The following is a 15,336-nucleotide window of genomic DNA, read 5'->3' on the forward strand; positions in this document are numbered from 1 at the left end:
CAAATTGAGTTAACCTGAGAGCAATGTCTTTAGCATGTCTGTTTCTGGTGCCATTACCCTATTTCTGAAAATGTATATGCTGTGGTTTCTATGTGCTTATAGCAGGGTTGGTAAAAAACCGGTTTTTTTCAAAAAAAAAAAAAAACAAAAAAAACAGTTTTTTTGGTTTAAACCAGGTTTTTTTGGTTTAAACTGGGTTTTTTTTGGTTTAAATACTATTTGCGAGAAAAACAATTAATTTTTGGAAGGTAATTAAGGTTCCATGTAATTAACAGTTATTCAATAGTCACATTATACCTAATTTCTTGATTAATTAAAGAGATAAGAACAAAATAAACTAAATTAAATAATTAAAATAGCTTTCTGCAGGGAAATATTGATTGAAATGTTTGACTTGATTAACATATTAGTATGCATGTATATATAGACCCTTTACGATACGAAATACTTCAAAAAGTGGTTGTGATGCGGGTTAAGATAAAATATAATGAAGATGCAAGAAAAAACTTTATAAAACCAACATAATATGAATAATTATCGAATAAATATTTTCATACTTTTTCTTTCTGATCTTACATAATGCTGATTTTTATATACACAATGTCGCAAATATTGAAGTAAAGCAAAATGTACAACAGTACATGATTGAACAGTCAAAAAATTGATTGCTGTTGTACTGACAAAGTTTTAAAAAAAAGTGCTGCTCTATATTCGACTCTGTTCTTATTTTGGAAAGACTTGGAAAAGATATCGACTATCGCTAAAACAAAGAACCAAATCAAAAATACAAAAATTGGTGTAACATGGCTTAAATTACAGCTTATTTACTGGCATACATGTTGCATCCAGCATTGAAGTTTAAAAAATATTAAATGCAAACTCTTTAGAACAAATAAATGTGTAGCAAATTCTATTTGAAGAAATTTTTTTTTTTTGCCAAAAACGTTATATACGTGAAGTATAAACTTTTTTTAAAAACTTGATTCAAAAAATATTATTTGTGTTCACCTGCAGAACAAATCTTAAATTTTAGGTGCAAACAATTAAGTTAGACTGTTGATTACCTTACAAGTCAAAGTTAAAATTCCAGGAAAGTGCAAATAAATGGGCAAAAATATCACACCCCTGCAACAGGAATGAGCAATATAATGGATTGCATCTACAATAAAAGATTCAATCCTTAGTAAATCTTAACTAATCATGCAAATTAAGCATAATGATGGAAGTTGACTGAAATCTGCTTTATGGCACATATATGAAATAAAAAATATATTAATATTTTTTTTCGATTAAAGCTTGTAATACATTCTGAAGAAGCAACTTTGCAATTTTAGTATTTATCTCTGCAACTTAGCTAGGAACTTGGCATAAATGGAATTTTGCATTTTTCAATATGTGTGGGGAAATCAATGTAAACTTGTAAAGTGGAATTTTTTTTGGCTTTTTTTAAAAAAACCATTTTTTAAAAAAACCGAAACCGCATGGTTTTTTTAAAAAAACCAATAGGTTTAAACCAAACAACCCTGGCTTATAGTAGGCTAAGTAAGGCATAAAGTCTTTTAAAATCAAGGTGAAACAATATAGATGAGGGGTAGTAGGAAATCATAGAAAAAAATAATAAACAAATAAAAAACAAGCTACAGTTACAGCAGCAACGCAAGCAAAAACGAAAGATCAGTTTTAAAAAGAAAACATAGAAACATTTGAATAACTCAATTTAAAGTCAGCATTAAAAAGCAATTGGTAGTTTTTTTTTGACAGAATTATTTAAGATACATAAAAGTTGACCTGCTAAAAAAAAAAAAAAAAAAAAAAAATGCAACTTTAAAAATTGCTGATGTAAAAGGTTAAAAAAAAAGTGAGGATAAAGTTTTTTTCTGAAAAATGAAAACTATTTAGTAAAACTATAAGACAAGAAGCGTTAATTTTAAGAAAAAAGGTCAATGTTTAGTTTCTGGGGAGAGGGGGGGGGGGACAGAATTAAATTTTTTTGCAACAAAAGCATGGGAAAGAAAGTTAATTTTTAAAGAACTATGACTTGGTCAATTTTTGAAAATGATGATTTTTTTAAAGAAGGCCAAAGTCTAATTCTAAAATTCAGTTCCTCAAAACGAACAATGAAGATACTACTTTCTTCATTAAATTTAGCTTCTCTAGCACTTCAAAATTTTAACACAGTTTATTGGAGCTTGAATTTAATCTTAAACATACATTCTGCCCATTTCAATAGATGTACTTTATTATTGTGCAGTTAATCATACAATTCTAAAAAGAAAATAAAGTAAGAAAATTTAAATACCTGGCAAGAATAAGATTCATATTTGGGTTGTTAGTCCCAGGACCAGTAGGACTCCATTTAATTGTGTATATTTCTTTGTTGTGTGCTTGGAGATCATGGACGCAAGTATCTTGCTTCATATTCCAAATCTTTTAAAAAAAAAAGTTGTAATTAATTTTAATAAAATTGCACACAAAAACCAGATTGGAAAAAAAAAAAAAAACCCTCAAAGCAAACTAGTTAAAAAATATTTTGCTCATTTAAAATTTTTTAAAGAATTTGAATACAAAAGTCATTTATTGGAGTGCATTTGTAGCTATAAACATTTGTAATATGAACACTTGTATTAAAAATATTCAATTCTTTATAGAAATGTGTAATTTAAAACAGGAATAAAATATCCAGCACAGATGTGTACTATATACCTTCTTGGAGTTGTAAAAAATATTTTGGGGGGAATGCAACTTTTTACAGGGTAGATGTATCAGTTGATGAATGAATTCTTAGTACAGCAAACACGGACAGCTTAGATTATTTCTGAATTAATCCAAAAACCAGACATTTACTTTATTAATAAAAAAGTGGTTTAAAACCAATTTATTTTCAATTAAAAATATTATTACAACAATAAGCCATATATTTTGTAATTCGGCATCCTCTCCCTCCACAAACTATAGCATTAATTATACATTACAATAAAAGTAAATTAAATGATGTAAATGAAAATTTGAAAAAAAAAAAAAAAGACATGTTTTGGGGGGGGGGGGGGGGTTACACGTGGAGCCCCCTTTTTATTCCTAAAAGATGCGAGATAAGTTCTTCTGACAGATATCTTTACATCAACATTACATTTTATTAAAAACCTCAGTAACTCTAATGCTTGGTATTAATTTTATTTCCACTTATGTTATTAAAGCATGCAGTGAATAGTTCACTGATATACTTCCTAGTGCTTTTAACTTGTTTTTTATTACTGCAAATACGTTATCCTACTTTATTTTTAAAAATGCAAAATTTTTCCTATCCATAGAAAAGGAATTCTCAGTGATGTTGAAAATTACAGACCAACGGCTCTACTTTTAGTCCGTCTTCTAGTAGTTTTGTATCCATTGTTTGTAATGAATATTGTTTCCTCAACGGAAATATTTGATTTACTTGAATCAACATGGGTATATGTAGGCTTGCCAGATTTCTGAAATGCTCAACTGACACACCGGAATGCCCCCCTCCCTCAGCGTCACTAGTATTCAAAAGGTTACACATCTGTGGTTGATTTTTTGAGTGTTTTATAGGGCATTTTGTTCTCAATGCTATGAATAAATGGTTACTAATTATGAACCTAAAACAAGGATATTAAAAATGACTTAAACAGATAAAATTTGAACATTTCACTTCTTAGATATACATATTTACAATTTATTTTAGTTTGAAACAACACTTTGAATGAGGAACAAAAAATTGAACATTATTTAGATAGACTTTTCATTTTATAATACTTCTTTAGACAGTCTTTCTTAGTTTTAACCTTGTAAAAATCCTCAAAAGCAAACCCGGTATTAATTTTACAAGTCAATGTTACAAATGATTAAGCAATTATCTTAAACAATCCTTCACGGTTTAATATTTTTAGACCTTTTTGGTCATCAGTAATCAATTTTAGTTTTTCCGGGACGTCAAGTAAACCGGCCGGGACACCGGGATTTTGTCTGAAAACCGGGACTGTCCCGGTCAAACTGGGACATCTGGCAAGCCTAGATATGTGTCAAGTTACCACAAATTTACATTGTCAGAATAGCAAAATTTCCTCAGCTTTGAGAGATTGTAAGTAGTCAGATGCAATTAGCACTGACTCTTCTAAAGTCCTTGACAAAACTGATATTGGCATACCCCCGGATAGATTAATTCAAGGCATTTCAACGTATTTCCTTTAAACCAAGTTCTTATAATGTAGTAGATAATTAAGCTTTAAATAAATTTTAAACTTTTTACAACAAACATTTTTCTGATATTAATATTTTTAAAGTGAAAACATTTAAAAATAATGTGTTCAAAATGCTTTTACTTTTATTAAAGTTTTGATGAAATGTGTTCTATGTTCATACATCGCTTCTATATTGGATGGTTATAATGCAAATTTTTAGAACAATAAATTACTAAAATAGTAAAAGCACTGGCTTCTGAGCAACTCACATGTCGGACGTAAAGAATAATTATTTTAACTAAAATGCTCATCTTTCAAGTTCTAAACCCATGAAAGTAAACATAAATTTTGACAAAAGGCATTAAATGATACCATCTTCTAAAGTTCAAAATTTAATCAACCAAAAAAAAAAAAAACATATGTATGACAACTTACTTTGAGAGACATGTCATCAGAACAGGAAGCTAGCAATATTCCTTGTGGATCCCACTTTATAGCATTGACTTCATTCTAATATTTGAAATTGTGAAGAAAGAAAAAGCTATATTATTATCGGAAAATAAAACTTGCTTCCAATTGCAACTTATTTGAAACACAAAACTTAAACACTATTTTAATTTAACAAACATGGAATCAAATTTTCAAACAGGAGATCTTATTTTCAAACATTTAAACAGCATTCATATCACCTCTCACCCTACAACATCGAGGAATTTATGTATTTTGATTCAATAATTTCCAAAGCATAATGGCAAGGTTTAAAATTGCATTGACTGCTTTTGAGAAAAATTTTTGAAATGAACAATATAATAAACTACTTAATTACACAATGTGGTCGTTTCCAAAATTTCTTTCTGAAAGAGCATGTTTAAAAACATAGAATCTGAGCATTTTTTAAATAATTTGTTTAATATTCAAAAAAAATTATTAAAATCGATGAGCTTTCATTGTTTACATTTCTTGGAGATGACATCATAAATGATGAAATGCCATTCTATGTTGCCACTCTCACAGAGCTAAATATTTAATTCGCATCTTTACTCATGTGTATTGGCAACGTAATGGTTGATAGCAAGCGTAGAGTGCAATTTTAATTCGCTTCTTGATTACATAACGTGGAAACGCGGTACAAAATGTGCCAAAGAGTGTCATTTGTGACGTCATCAAGACCACGTCTTGTTTGAAAAATCGGACATTTAAAAAAATTAATTAAAAAATAACTGTTGGGAAAATGAAAAGATTTTCTGGGTTCAAGTTATTTTATTTATTTATTTATTTATTTTTTTTGCTCATTCTATCCATTTCAATGACTAAAAGTAGTACTTTTGACTGAAGGAAACCACCCCATTGTCAACTGCAAAATAATTATAAATAGCTCACCGTATGCCCAGTAAATGTTTTTATGGGCTTTTCAACACCAAGCTTGCATACATGAATGCATTGATCAGTTGAACAAGAGGCAAAGCTTGTGTTTGTCTGCCAGTCCACATCAAGAGCAGGGGCTAAATAAAATTCAATAAAATATCATCAAATAAAAGAAATATAAATGTATCAGAATATGAAATAGAGTAATATTTATGTACCCTGTCACATTCGGCAAACATAAATGCTCAGATAGAAAGTAAAGTGATGTGAGGAGAAGGAGAAAAGGTGATTTCTCCCAAAAGTTGCGATCAAAATTGATACTTATCACAAAAAGCTATATCATAAAAAAAAGGTCAATGTTAAATGCCAAATCCAGGGATGCAGAGTCGGAGGGAAAATGACGTAATTACGGCTCCTGAAATTTTAAAGCCGTAGACTCCTTCACCCCGAAATCAGACTCCACAACTTTGGTTTTGTAGCCCAGGCCCCTTTTTGCATTAAAAGAGGGATTTTTGTCATAAGTCATTCTGAAACAAGTAGCTGAAAAATATTTTGCAATTTTGTGTATCATGATGTTGTTCTCTCCTCCTAATATTCAAAAAAAAAAAAAAAAGAGAGAGAGAGAACTGTCTACCACTACTTAAAGATAATGTAGTCTCAAACAAAATCTAAAAACATTATAACGAGATCGTTACTTAAAACTTCAAAACAAAAAGAATGAACTGCTTGTTAGTAAGTCTTCTATTGAACTAAAGATGTAAAAATTTCAGATTATACAATAACTCTGAGATAAAAGACATGGTTGAAAAGATGATGATAAGGTAGATGAAGTTCAGAGTAACCTAAACAATATGTAATTCAATTACCTGTATGGAAAGCAAACTGTTGAGTACACTGTCCGGTGCTAGCATCCCAAATTATGGTTGTCTGAAAAGGCAAACATAGGCATTACATGAAATGTAAACAAATAAATAAAAATGAAAACCAATGACAACTGAAAGAATATTTTCAAAGTTTATAACAATAAGTTTAAACTACATTCCCCCCTTGGTGTGAAACATTCATGATTTTTTTATTGGAATTTTATTTATTTATTTATTTATTTATTTTGGAAAAGACTTTTAGAAACTTCTGTTATTAATTAATTGAAATTTAAAAATGAAAATATGAACTATAAATTATTAGTTTTCAAGATAACACAACCATTATCTTTCAAATATTACTGAACCAAAAACTTTCATGATAAGGTTTTTAACCAATTTAAATACAAATGCATATAATTCAAATAAAATTTAAAATTAATGGCACAGAAGTACTCCCCCTCCCCCTTTTTTAACCCCTTATGGAGCTGTGGGTTACAAAAAAAAAAAAAGACACCAATTAAAAATTTTCTTTAAAAAAATTCTTTTCTTTGAAACCGCAAAAACTGTTGCAGTGGAAGAATTTTGTTCTTTTCAACAATCACGGATGGTGGCATTACATACATGGCTTTTTCTGATGTCGCAACTTATAATTGGATTTTCATAAAATATTAAATTTTTTAATTTACTCTGACACAACAGAGCTCTGAAACAGCCTAGGTGTTCAATTACATAATTGTAAAAGATTTAAACTCATTTTTGAATGAATAACATAATTTTTCCTGCAAAAATTATTATTTTTTTTTTTTTTTTCAATTGTAGAATACATGTCTTGATGATCAAATACTTATAGTGCTTTTTCCCTATATTTCAAAAATGTTAACGTCTCGTGCCGGAAAGGGTTAGAGAATTAGACCAAAAGATTAATCAAATGTGTAACAATAAAATATTTACCTTATCAACACCTGCGCTGAGAATATAATTTCCTTTTTTGTTCCATTTCAAAGCAAAAATAGGGCCTTTGTGTTGTCCAAGAGTACTAGCAAGTCGACCTGCATTATAAAACAACAAATAGTAAGAATAAGAATGGATCCAGAAAGTTTTCAAGGAGGGGGTGGTTGATTTTTGAACTAACCTCTCATTGCATATCTGATTTTTACATGCTTGCAGGGAAAGGGGTGCCACATGTTTTTCATCTAAAACATCTAAAAGATACAGATTTAGCCAACGAGGTTTCTTAAAGTACTCCTTTCCTTTTCTGTTGAAAGAGGTATTCGAAAGAGTTTGAAATTGGATTTTAAAAAACTTCAACTTCGCAATAATTCCAGGGGAACGTTTCGACCCCCTCCCCCGAAGGTCGACTAAAATTGCACTTTTTTGAAACTTCAGTTTCGAAAAAATACCAGAGGATAGTCACTGAACCCATTCTTCCCCCTGAAATTTCCTGAGGTGTCTAAAATTGGGTCTTTATGACTTACATTTTGTAAAATGCTCGGGGCTTCTAAACTTCCTATCCTACCATCGCCATAGATCCTCAAAAATTGCCTTTTTGAAACTTCAATTCCGATAAGTTTCTGGAGGGGAGATTTGAACCCTATTCCTTTTCTTAACATCATCAACAATTGTTGACACTTGCATTTTAGAACTACAATTCAGAAAAAATGCTAGTGCACATTCCCTCAAGGGAGGGGCGATCACCCCCATCGCCCCTCCCTTGCATCCGTCGAGTAAGAAACTGAAAAATAATATCTATCACCTCGTTAAAAAGGGAAAGAGTAAATTAAATTTAAAAATAAATTTTAGCTTTGGTAATAAATTACAGACGCTGCTCAATAAAATTGAACTGACTTTATTTGATTTCACTTGGCACTTCAACTATTGTCTTAATTTCCCTCAAAAGTTATGTCATTTTGAAGCTGATAAAAAAACTACATCAGATGGACTTTTTTTGAAACTTCTAGAACAATTAGAACAAAAGTTAATTCCCTTAATCTTATTTTTTTGAACAAGGACTAACCCAACTTTATTGTTAGATGTAAATTTTGGAAAGGATGAATTCCAAACAATTGGTTCTTATAATCATTACTTTTGTGCAACCAGGTATCACTTTAATAGAGCAGCTTTTTTTTAAAAAATTAATTTTATGTCTACTGTTAAAATAAAAAAGTACTTTTTTTAAGAGACACTAACCAAAATTTTTCCTTTTAACATAGCAATTGCACCAAACAAGGCTGCTGGAGCAAAACATATTTATTTTAAGTTCCTCATAGGATTTCATTTCTTTTCAAGATTAAAAAAAAAGTTTGGCATTAGCTGAAATGAAATTTATGTTTATTTTATAGTTGATTTGAATTTCTTTCCAGTCAACTATTTTTTTGAGCCAATTACTCTACTTGTGGCTAAAATATAGTGGATATTTAAGATTTTCTTGAAAGGAAAAAAAAAAAATACTTCACAGCAACTTGTTGCCTATCTATTTCATGAAATTAAACCTATTTATCTTAACATGGTATATCACAATGCTCTTTCTGAGGAAAAACTGATTAACACTAATGAGATAAATAAATACCTTTGTGCTGAACAGTAAAGCAAGACAAAACAACGATAGAAGAAGCACAAATTTCGCAAATTTGTGCTTCTTCTAACGTTGTTTTGTCTTACTTTAACACTAATGGCATTCTAAAATAACACTAGGATATTTATCATGACATTGTCCTTAAATTATTTATTGCATTCTTTATTGCTAACTCCTTTGTCTCTCTAAAAAACTGCAATTTTTATAGTTTATTTAGCCAAAACCACACAGAACATCTGTGCAGAGCTGAGTTTCTGGCAGCGTTAGAATAACATGGTCGACTTGGAAAGATTAATGATAAATAATTGAGTTGAAGGATTATTTTATATTTTCATGAAACTTTTGAAGTTATTTAGAACATAATATTTTTTACTGCTTTTTAAAGAAGAATACAAAAAAAAAAAAAAAAAAAAAAAAAAACCTTACCATCTGTTGTCCATATCCTTGCATATCCATCATAAGAACCTGTTGCTAATAAGGTACCATCAGACTAAAAATATGAAATTGAAAAATAAAAATTCTTTAATGGGTTTCAAAGAGTTAATATTTGTATGCTTCATTTTATTGCTGAGACAGAATTTTATATTTTGGTTTTCATCAACTTTTTTGTAATAAATAAATAATGCAAATAAAATTATTGACAGTGACACGCATTTTTAAACATTTTTAAGTACCTCTCTGGAAAAAAGACTCACAAAAGTCAGAAAATGATATCCTATCTTCATAAGATTTTATACATAACCTCAAAACATGGATTAGCACCTGTTTTTTTTCCCCCCTAACATGACTGTGGCCAATTTAAACATACAATACACATATACTGGGTTTCAGCTTTTTTTTTTCCTTAATTGTGAAAGAGCTACCACAATTACAATACAATATCTTTCTTCTTTTTTGCTAAAGCATGTAATTACATTCCACTTTAAGATGAAAAAAACTTTGCTGGAAAACTTGAGACAAGAAGTATAACATCATATTAATTAGTTCAAGTTGGATAGCACAAACAATCAATGTAAATGATATTATCCAATATTAATGCAGTGTGCCTCCCAATGAGCATGTCAAATTAGGCTTCTGCTCTCTTACGAATAAACATGCATTCTCTTAACAGTAGATAGTTATTAAATAACTTTCTATTTCTAATTCCAAAAGCTTACATTAGCTGCTGAGTATTAATATATTTTAAAAACATTATGGTTCAATTAGTTTTAGAAGTTAGCTTTCATAAAAAAAAAATGAAACACATTGAGGAATTTACAAAAATATTCAAGCTCATATTTATAAGCCTAATGCAAAATACACGCTTGGAAAGTAAAGAAACTAAATCGGTGATAATGAAATGCAGCCTTTGTGAATGGGTTGGTAAAATCAATCAAAACAGCTCGACAATTTATGATACTATGACAACCTTAATATTATGGGAGACACTAAACAAGTTTTTTTTTTTTTTTTTGTTTGTTTGTTTGTTTGTTTGGCAAGCATTTAGAAATTAGTTCCGTTTTAAACAGACCACTTGTTAGATGAATTCAGACACATTATCTTAGAAGTTCACATTAATTTTCATAAATTTTCATGCTGCAACTCTTATGAGATAAAGTAAAGAAGGTAGAGTGTTGCTAAACAAGATAGATTTCCTCCTAACTCAAGGAAAAAAAAATATATGCTTACATTCCAGTCTAAAGAAGAGACATCTTTGTTGCTAGGAACTTCAGTGCCTCCTTTCTGTATGCAATGTCTTAAAACCAACTGATTTCCACTATTCATTGCAGTATTATCATTCATTATCCATATTCGCGCAGTTGAATCACTAGAACTAGTTTTATGAAAGAAAAAAAATATTGTAAAGAATGATCCAATTAAAAATACATACAAGTTTAAGTAGCATTTATGGAAGAAAATTAGTAAGAAATGAAGAAAAAGTGTTTGCTTGACACCGCGCCTCTTTGCCAGTCCTTTGCTGCAATCAGAGTGAAGACCAACTATGCAAAAGGATAGTCTCTTTATCAAGAGGGAATTTTTTTACTACCTCATCTCAAAATTAAAAGAAATAAGAACATTTCTTGTTGCTTTGTGGAACATTGCAATGGCATCTTGTGCAATATTGCAATGCCTTCCCTTGGTATGATTGTTTGTGTCATATTGTTGTTCTATTTCTGAAGGTTATTTAACTCCAGATTGCAACTAAGTGGATCAATGGAGAATATGGGGAGAAGGGAGACATTTATAAAGTTGCATCCTCCTCCAGAGCAAAACTATAATGCTCTTTTTTTTTATCAACCTTTTTTTAATTTTTAATCTAATTTTTGGATGATAACATAATTTTTGGCTTATCACTCAAAAGATTTCCACTGCTGACACATACTATCTGATTCCTTCTAGTGGTTTCTATGGCCACAACAGGAAATTGTCAATTTTGGTTAAATAAACTTTTTTTTCATTTAAAGAAATGGCTGCATGACATCATACACAATTGGTAAAAGTTACACTTCTTAAAATTAAAACAAAATTATTATTTTAGGATTTTTTTTTTAATTCAAACATTTTTCTACACATACATTATTAAATTATTACACATTACTTTATTTTATTTGAAAAATAAAATAATAATAATAAAATTTCATTTGAAAAATAAAAAAATCACTGAAATTAACGAGGGGGGACCCAAAAATAACCGGATTTTTGCTCTAAAATATTTATATATTAGTTTATTCTCAAAATTTCTTTTGTCTCCTTTAAAGTGTTCACCCTTAGATGCAATACAATTGTTAATTCTTTTTTTCCACTGTTAGAAGCTCCCCTGGAACTCTCTAACTTTGACCATGTCCAGTGCCCGTTGCGAAGTAGTTTTTACAACCTCTACATCATCAAAATGCTTCATTTTCAGATTTTTTTTCATCCTCGGGAATGGAAAAAGATCACAGGGGGCTTGGTCTGGCGAATACGGGGGTCGAAGAACAACTGGCCACCCCTGAGAGGCCAACTAGCGGTTGATAGTAAAGGTTGTGTGTACGGGAGCGTTATCATTGTGGAGGAACCATCCTTCCAATCGCCCTAGCGAGCTCCAACTCACTCTTATTTCTTCTAAATTTTTGTCAATCGTAAAACGACCACTCTCATTGATTTTTTGGCAGATTTTTTCAATGTTTTAATCATTTCGAGATGCTGAAGGGCGCTCAGAGCGAGCATGATCTTAAACATTCATGCTACCGCATTTTAAGCGCCCAAACCACTCGAAAACTTATGTATGGCTCATAGCATCGGTCTTGAAAGCTTATTGAAACATTTGGTAAGCTAATCCCTTGTCGACTTTTCAAGCAGGAGAAGAAAAATTTCAAGTTTAGTTTGTTCTTTTAAATCTGCCATATAATGAGTTTGCAGGCAGAAAGAAACAGCACCTGAGAAAACCAACCCTACGACCAGATGGTATCAATTAAACTGATGCCACTTGCACAGCTGGTTTGTGAAGGTATCTACTTGAGCCATCAAGCTGGAGAACACTCTACTACATCTAGGATTGGCATCGCACCATTAGTCCGGTTTCTTTTGGGTCCTCCCTCGTAAAAACAAAACAAGCCAATTTTCACTAGCTTTGGTTAAAACAACTTCAGTTTCTCAAAACAATTTTAAAAAATACAGGATGCAAAAGGATTGAAACTTGAAAAAAGGCTTGCAATTTTTTGCGAATAAGACAAAATGAAGAATTTTGTCACCTATTCTTAACTTATTAGTTCTTTTTGAATTTAAATCACAAAAAACGAATGTAACTGCTATTTATTTTCTTGTAATTAGCTCAATTGGGTAATAAAATTGCAGTTTTGGCACAAAAGTCACGAATTTGGTTTTTTGTATCAGGATGTATCAGATATTGAAAATAATATATTTTTAAAACAAATATCAAACAAATTGCTTTTCCATGATGAATTCAAAAACTTTAAATGTGACCATGGGGTTCATGTATTTTTGTTTTTATATCACACATATTTACATGCATGATCTCGTAATAAATTAGGAAAATATCTTCATTCACTCCAGTAAAAACTGCTTAAATTTACTTATTACAGAAAACAGGTAGGTGCAATTTATTGTCTTAATTGAGTTTTCAGTTTGAATATTCACAAGCAAGTTACCCCAATTTGATGTCTTGACAGTAGCTAATACCCTCCCATAAATCAGTCTCTACTCCCACCAAACAATCTTCTAGCCCACTCTGCCAACCCCCCCCTCCCCCCCACACACACAGTTATTACTACATTCATGCAAAAATAAAGCAAATTAGAAACACTATTTGAATTTCCTTTGATTCACCCAAATACGCGTAATTGAAAGAGCAAGATTTCAGAGAAACTTACCCAGATGCTAGTAAATCTGATGTGGGATTCCATGCACAGATAAAAACGTCCGATTCATGACCTCTTAATATTGTTGATCTGCTGCTAGGAATCCACCTCAAATCAACATCCATTGGTTCTGTGTGATTTGCTGAATGACAAAAAAATGAAAAACATGTTAAGTAAAATAGATCAAAAATATCTAAAAATCAAAGAATTTGTTTTCATGTCATTTTAAAAATAAAAACGTATGCAATTGCTTGTGAAAAGTATTGATTGCAATTACATAAAAATACCTATTTTGCATAAATAACAGGGGTGCCAACCCACAGGAGCTCATGGGGCAGACTGTGGCATTTAAACTATTGGGGGGAGGGGGGGGTGTCATAGTATTTAGGGAAGGGAGCACCCTTGCTCTTGAAGAGGATGGGCACCCCTGTATAAAATTTTTTATCCTATCAAAAAAATAATAAATAGTCGTTAATCATGCAGAGTATAAAACCAGGCTAAAAAATGAATTAGCACCTTCAGAATTCAATACAAAAACGCATTACTTGGGGATACATTTAGAGATTTGCTTAAAGTCAGGTTTTGGGTCCCAGAAACAAACATTTCACAATATGATAAAGCAAATAAGAATCTAGCACAAAATTTGCAATTGCAAAAATGAACTTAAACTATCAGCTTTTAAAAGTGTCATCTAAAATGTGCCTTCATTAATTTTAATCGCTTTTTTATTTGGAAATTTTAGCTGTGTTGAAATTTCTTATAAGTATTATAGTGTAAGCGCATACACAACACAATAAAAAACTTTTTATTTTTATTTTTTTTCAAATGGCAGAGAACTTGACAAATTGATAAAAGACAAACATAACTAAAACAAAGAATGTGGGGGGGGGGGGGAGTTGAATCACAGGCTTAAAAAAAAGTATAGATTATGTTATTGTTTTCAAAGCAATAATTTAAAACTATTTTTCAAACTTCGCTTCAGTAGGACAGGAAAATCTTGTAGTTAGTTAACAGATTTTTTTCCTCCAAAAAACTCCATTATTTCATATGAATTTTCAAAAAATATTTCATGCAAGGGGAAAAAAATCTCCAAATTTGACTTAATAAGCAAGGCTTCATTTGCAGTGATATCTTGGGATGAATTTCTACACATAGTTGAAACAGAAAAAAACATTTACAACTTATTCTTTCCCTTTTTTTCTCCTTCTGCTTCTTTCTTTCTTTCTTTTTCTTTTTTCTTTTTGATTGATTCGTTTTTTAAAATATTTAAAATTAACAGTCATGGAATAATGAACAAAGAAAAAAAGGGGGAAAGAGGGGGGAGGGGGATCGTGAAAAATTGGTTTTTAATTGCTGCCGTCGAATTGAGGAAAAGGATAAATAGCAGCAGAATATACAAATCCATCGAAATCGGACAACTGATTTTGTTGAAATGATTCAAAGCATCTCCAAAGTAAAAAAATAAAATTTTGAAAATAATCAATGCTTTGGAAATACTACGCTTCAAAGTCATCAATAATTAAATTAAAGTTTCGATAAACGAAAAGCTTACTAAAAGACGGGCGTTCAAAGCGATCCCGATGAAGTAGCGATTGGCGCAAAACAGAGTTTCGCAACTGTGAGGGAGAAAGCAATAGCGCATTGTTACTCCCGTCCGAATATTGCGCAATCGACTCCTTTGTGCCGCAGCACTACGTTTTGTAGATTCTGGCGCAGAACCATATTTTTGGATTACAGCCCTTGAAGACGATTATTAGCAAATTAATAGTGGAAACGGCAATGATTTCGGCAAGATCTAAAAATAATTTCAAATCGATCGATCGACTAAATCAAACAGAATAAAATGGAAGGGAAACAAGCAATTTACATAAGATAAAAAACAAATAATAATAATAATAGGGAAGTTGCAATCTACAGGGTTGCCACAGAAGTTCAAGAATGAAATTCCCTGACATTTCCAGGTTTTCCAGGTGGTTTTGAGAAAAATTCCAGGTTATCAA

General features: G+C 30.8%; 1 protein-coding gene across 1 annotated transcript in view; it reads right to left on the reverse strand.

Moving 5' to 3' along the window:
- Positions 1-14,631, reverse strand: part of LOC129232341 (F-box-like/WD repeat-containing protein TBL1X) — a 31,417-nt gene extending 16,786 nt beyond the window's left edge. The window contains exons 1-9 of the mRNA XM_054866493.1: positions 14,515-14,631; positions 13,349-13,478; positions 10,668-10,812; positions 9,426-9,489; positions 7,379-7,476; positions 6,431-6,491; positions 5,580-5,701; positions 4,635-4,709; positions 2,300-2,427 (exon numbers count right to left, since the gene is read on the reverse strand). Of these exons, the coding sequence (XP_054722468.1) occupies positions 2,300-2,427; positions 4,635-4,709; positions 5,580-5,701; positions 6,431-6,491; positions 7,379-7,476; positions 9,426-9,489; positions 10,668-10,812; positions 13,349-13,461 (806 nt within the window). The 5' untranslated portion in view covers positions 13,462-13,478; positions 14,515-14,631. The remainder of the gene's footprint in view (positions 1-2,299; positions 2,428-4,634; positions 4,710-5,579; positions 5,702-6,430; positions 6,492-7,378; positions 7,477-9,425; positions 9,490-10,667; positions 10,813-13,348; positions 13,479-14,514) is intronic.
- Positions 14,632-15,336: the final 705 nt, after the last annotated feature.

The sequence above is a fragment of the Uloborus diversus genome, unplaced genomic scaffold (genome assembly GCF_026930045.1).
Source record: "Uloborus diversus isolate 005 unplaced genomic scaffold, Udiv.v.3.1 scaffold_1167, whole genome shotgun sequence".
NCBI lineage: Eukaryota > Metazoa > Arthropoda > Arachnida > Araneae > Uloboridae > Uloborus > Uloborus diversus.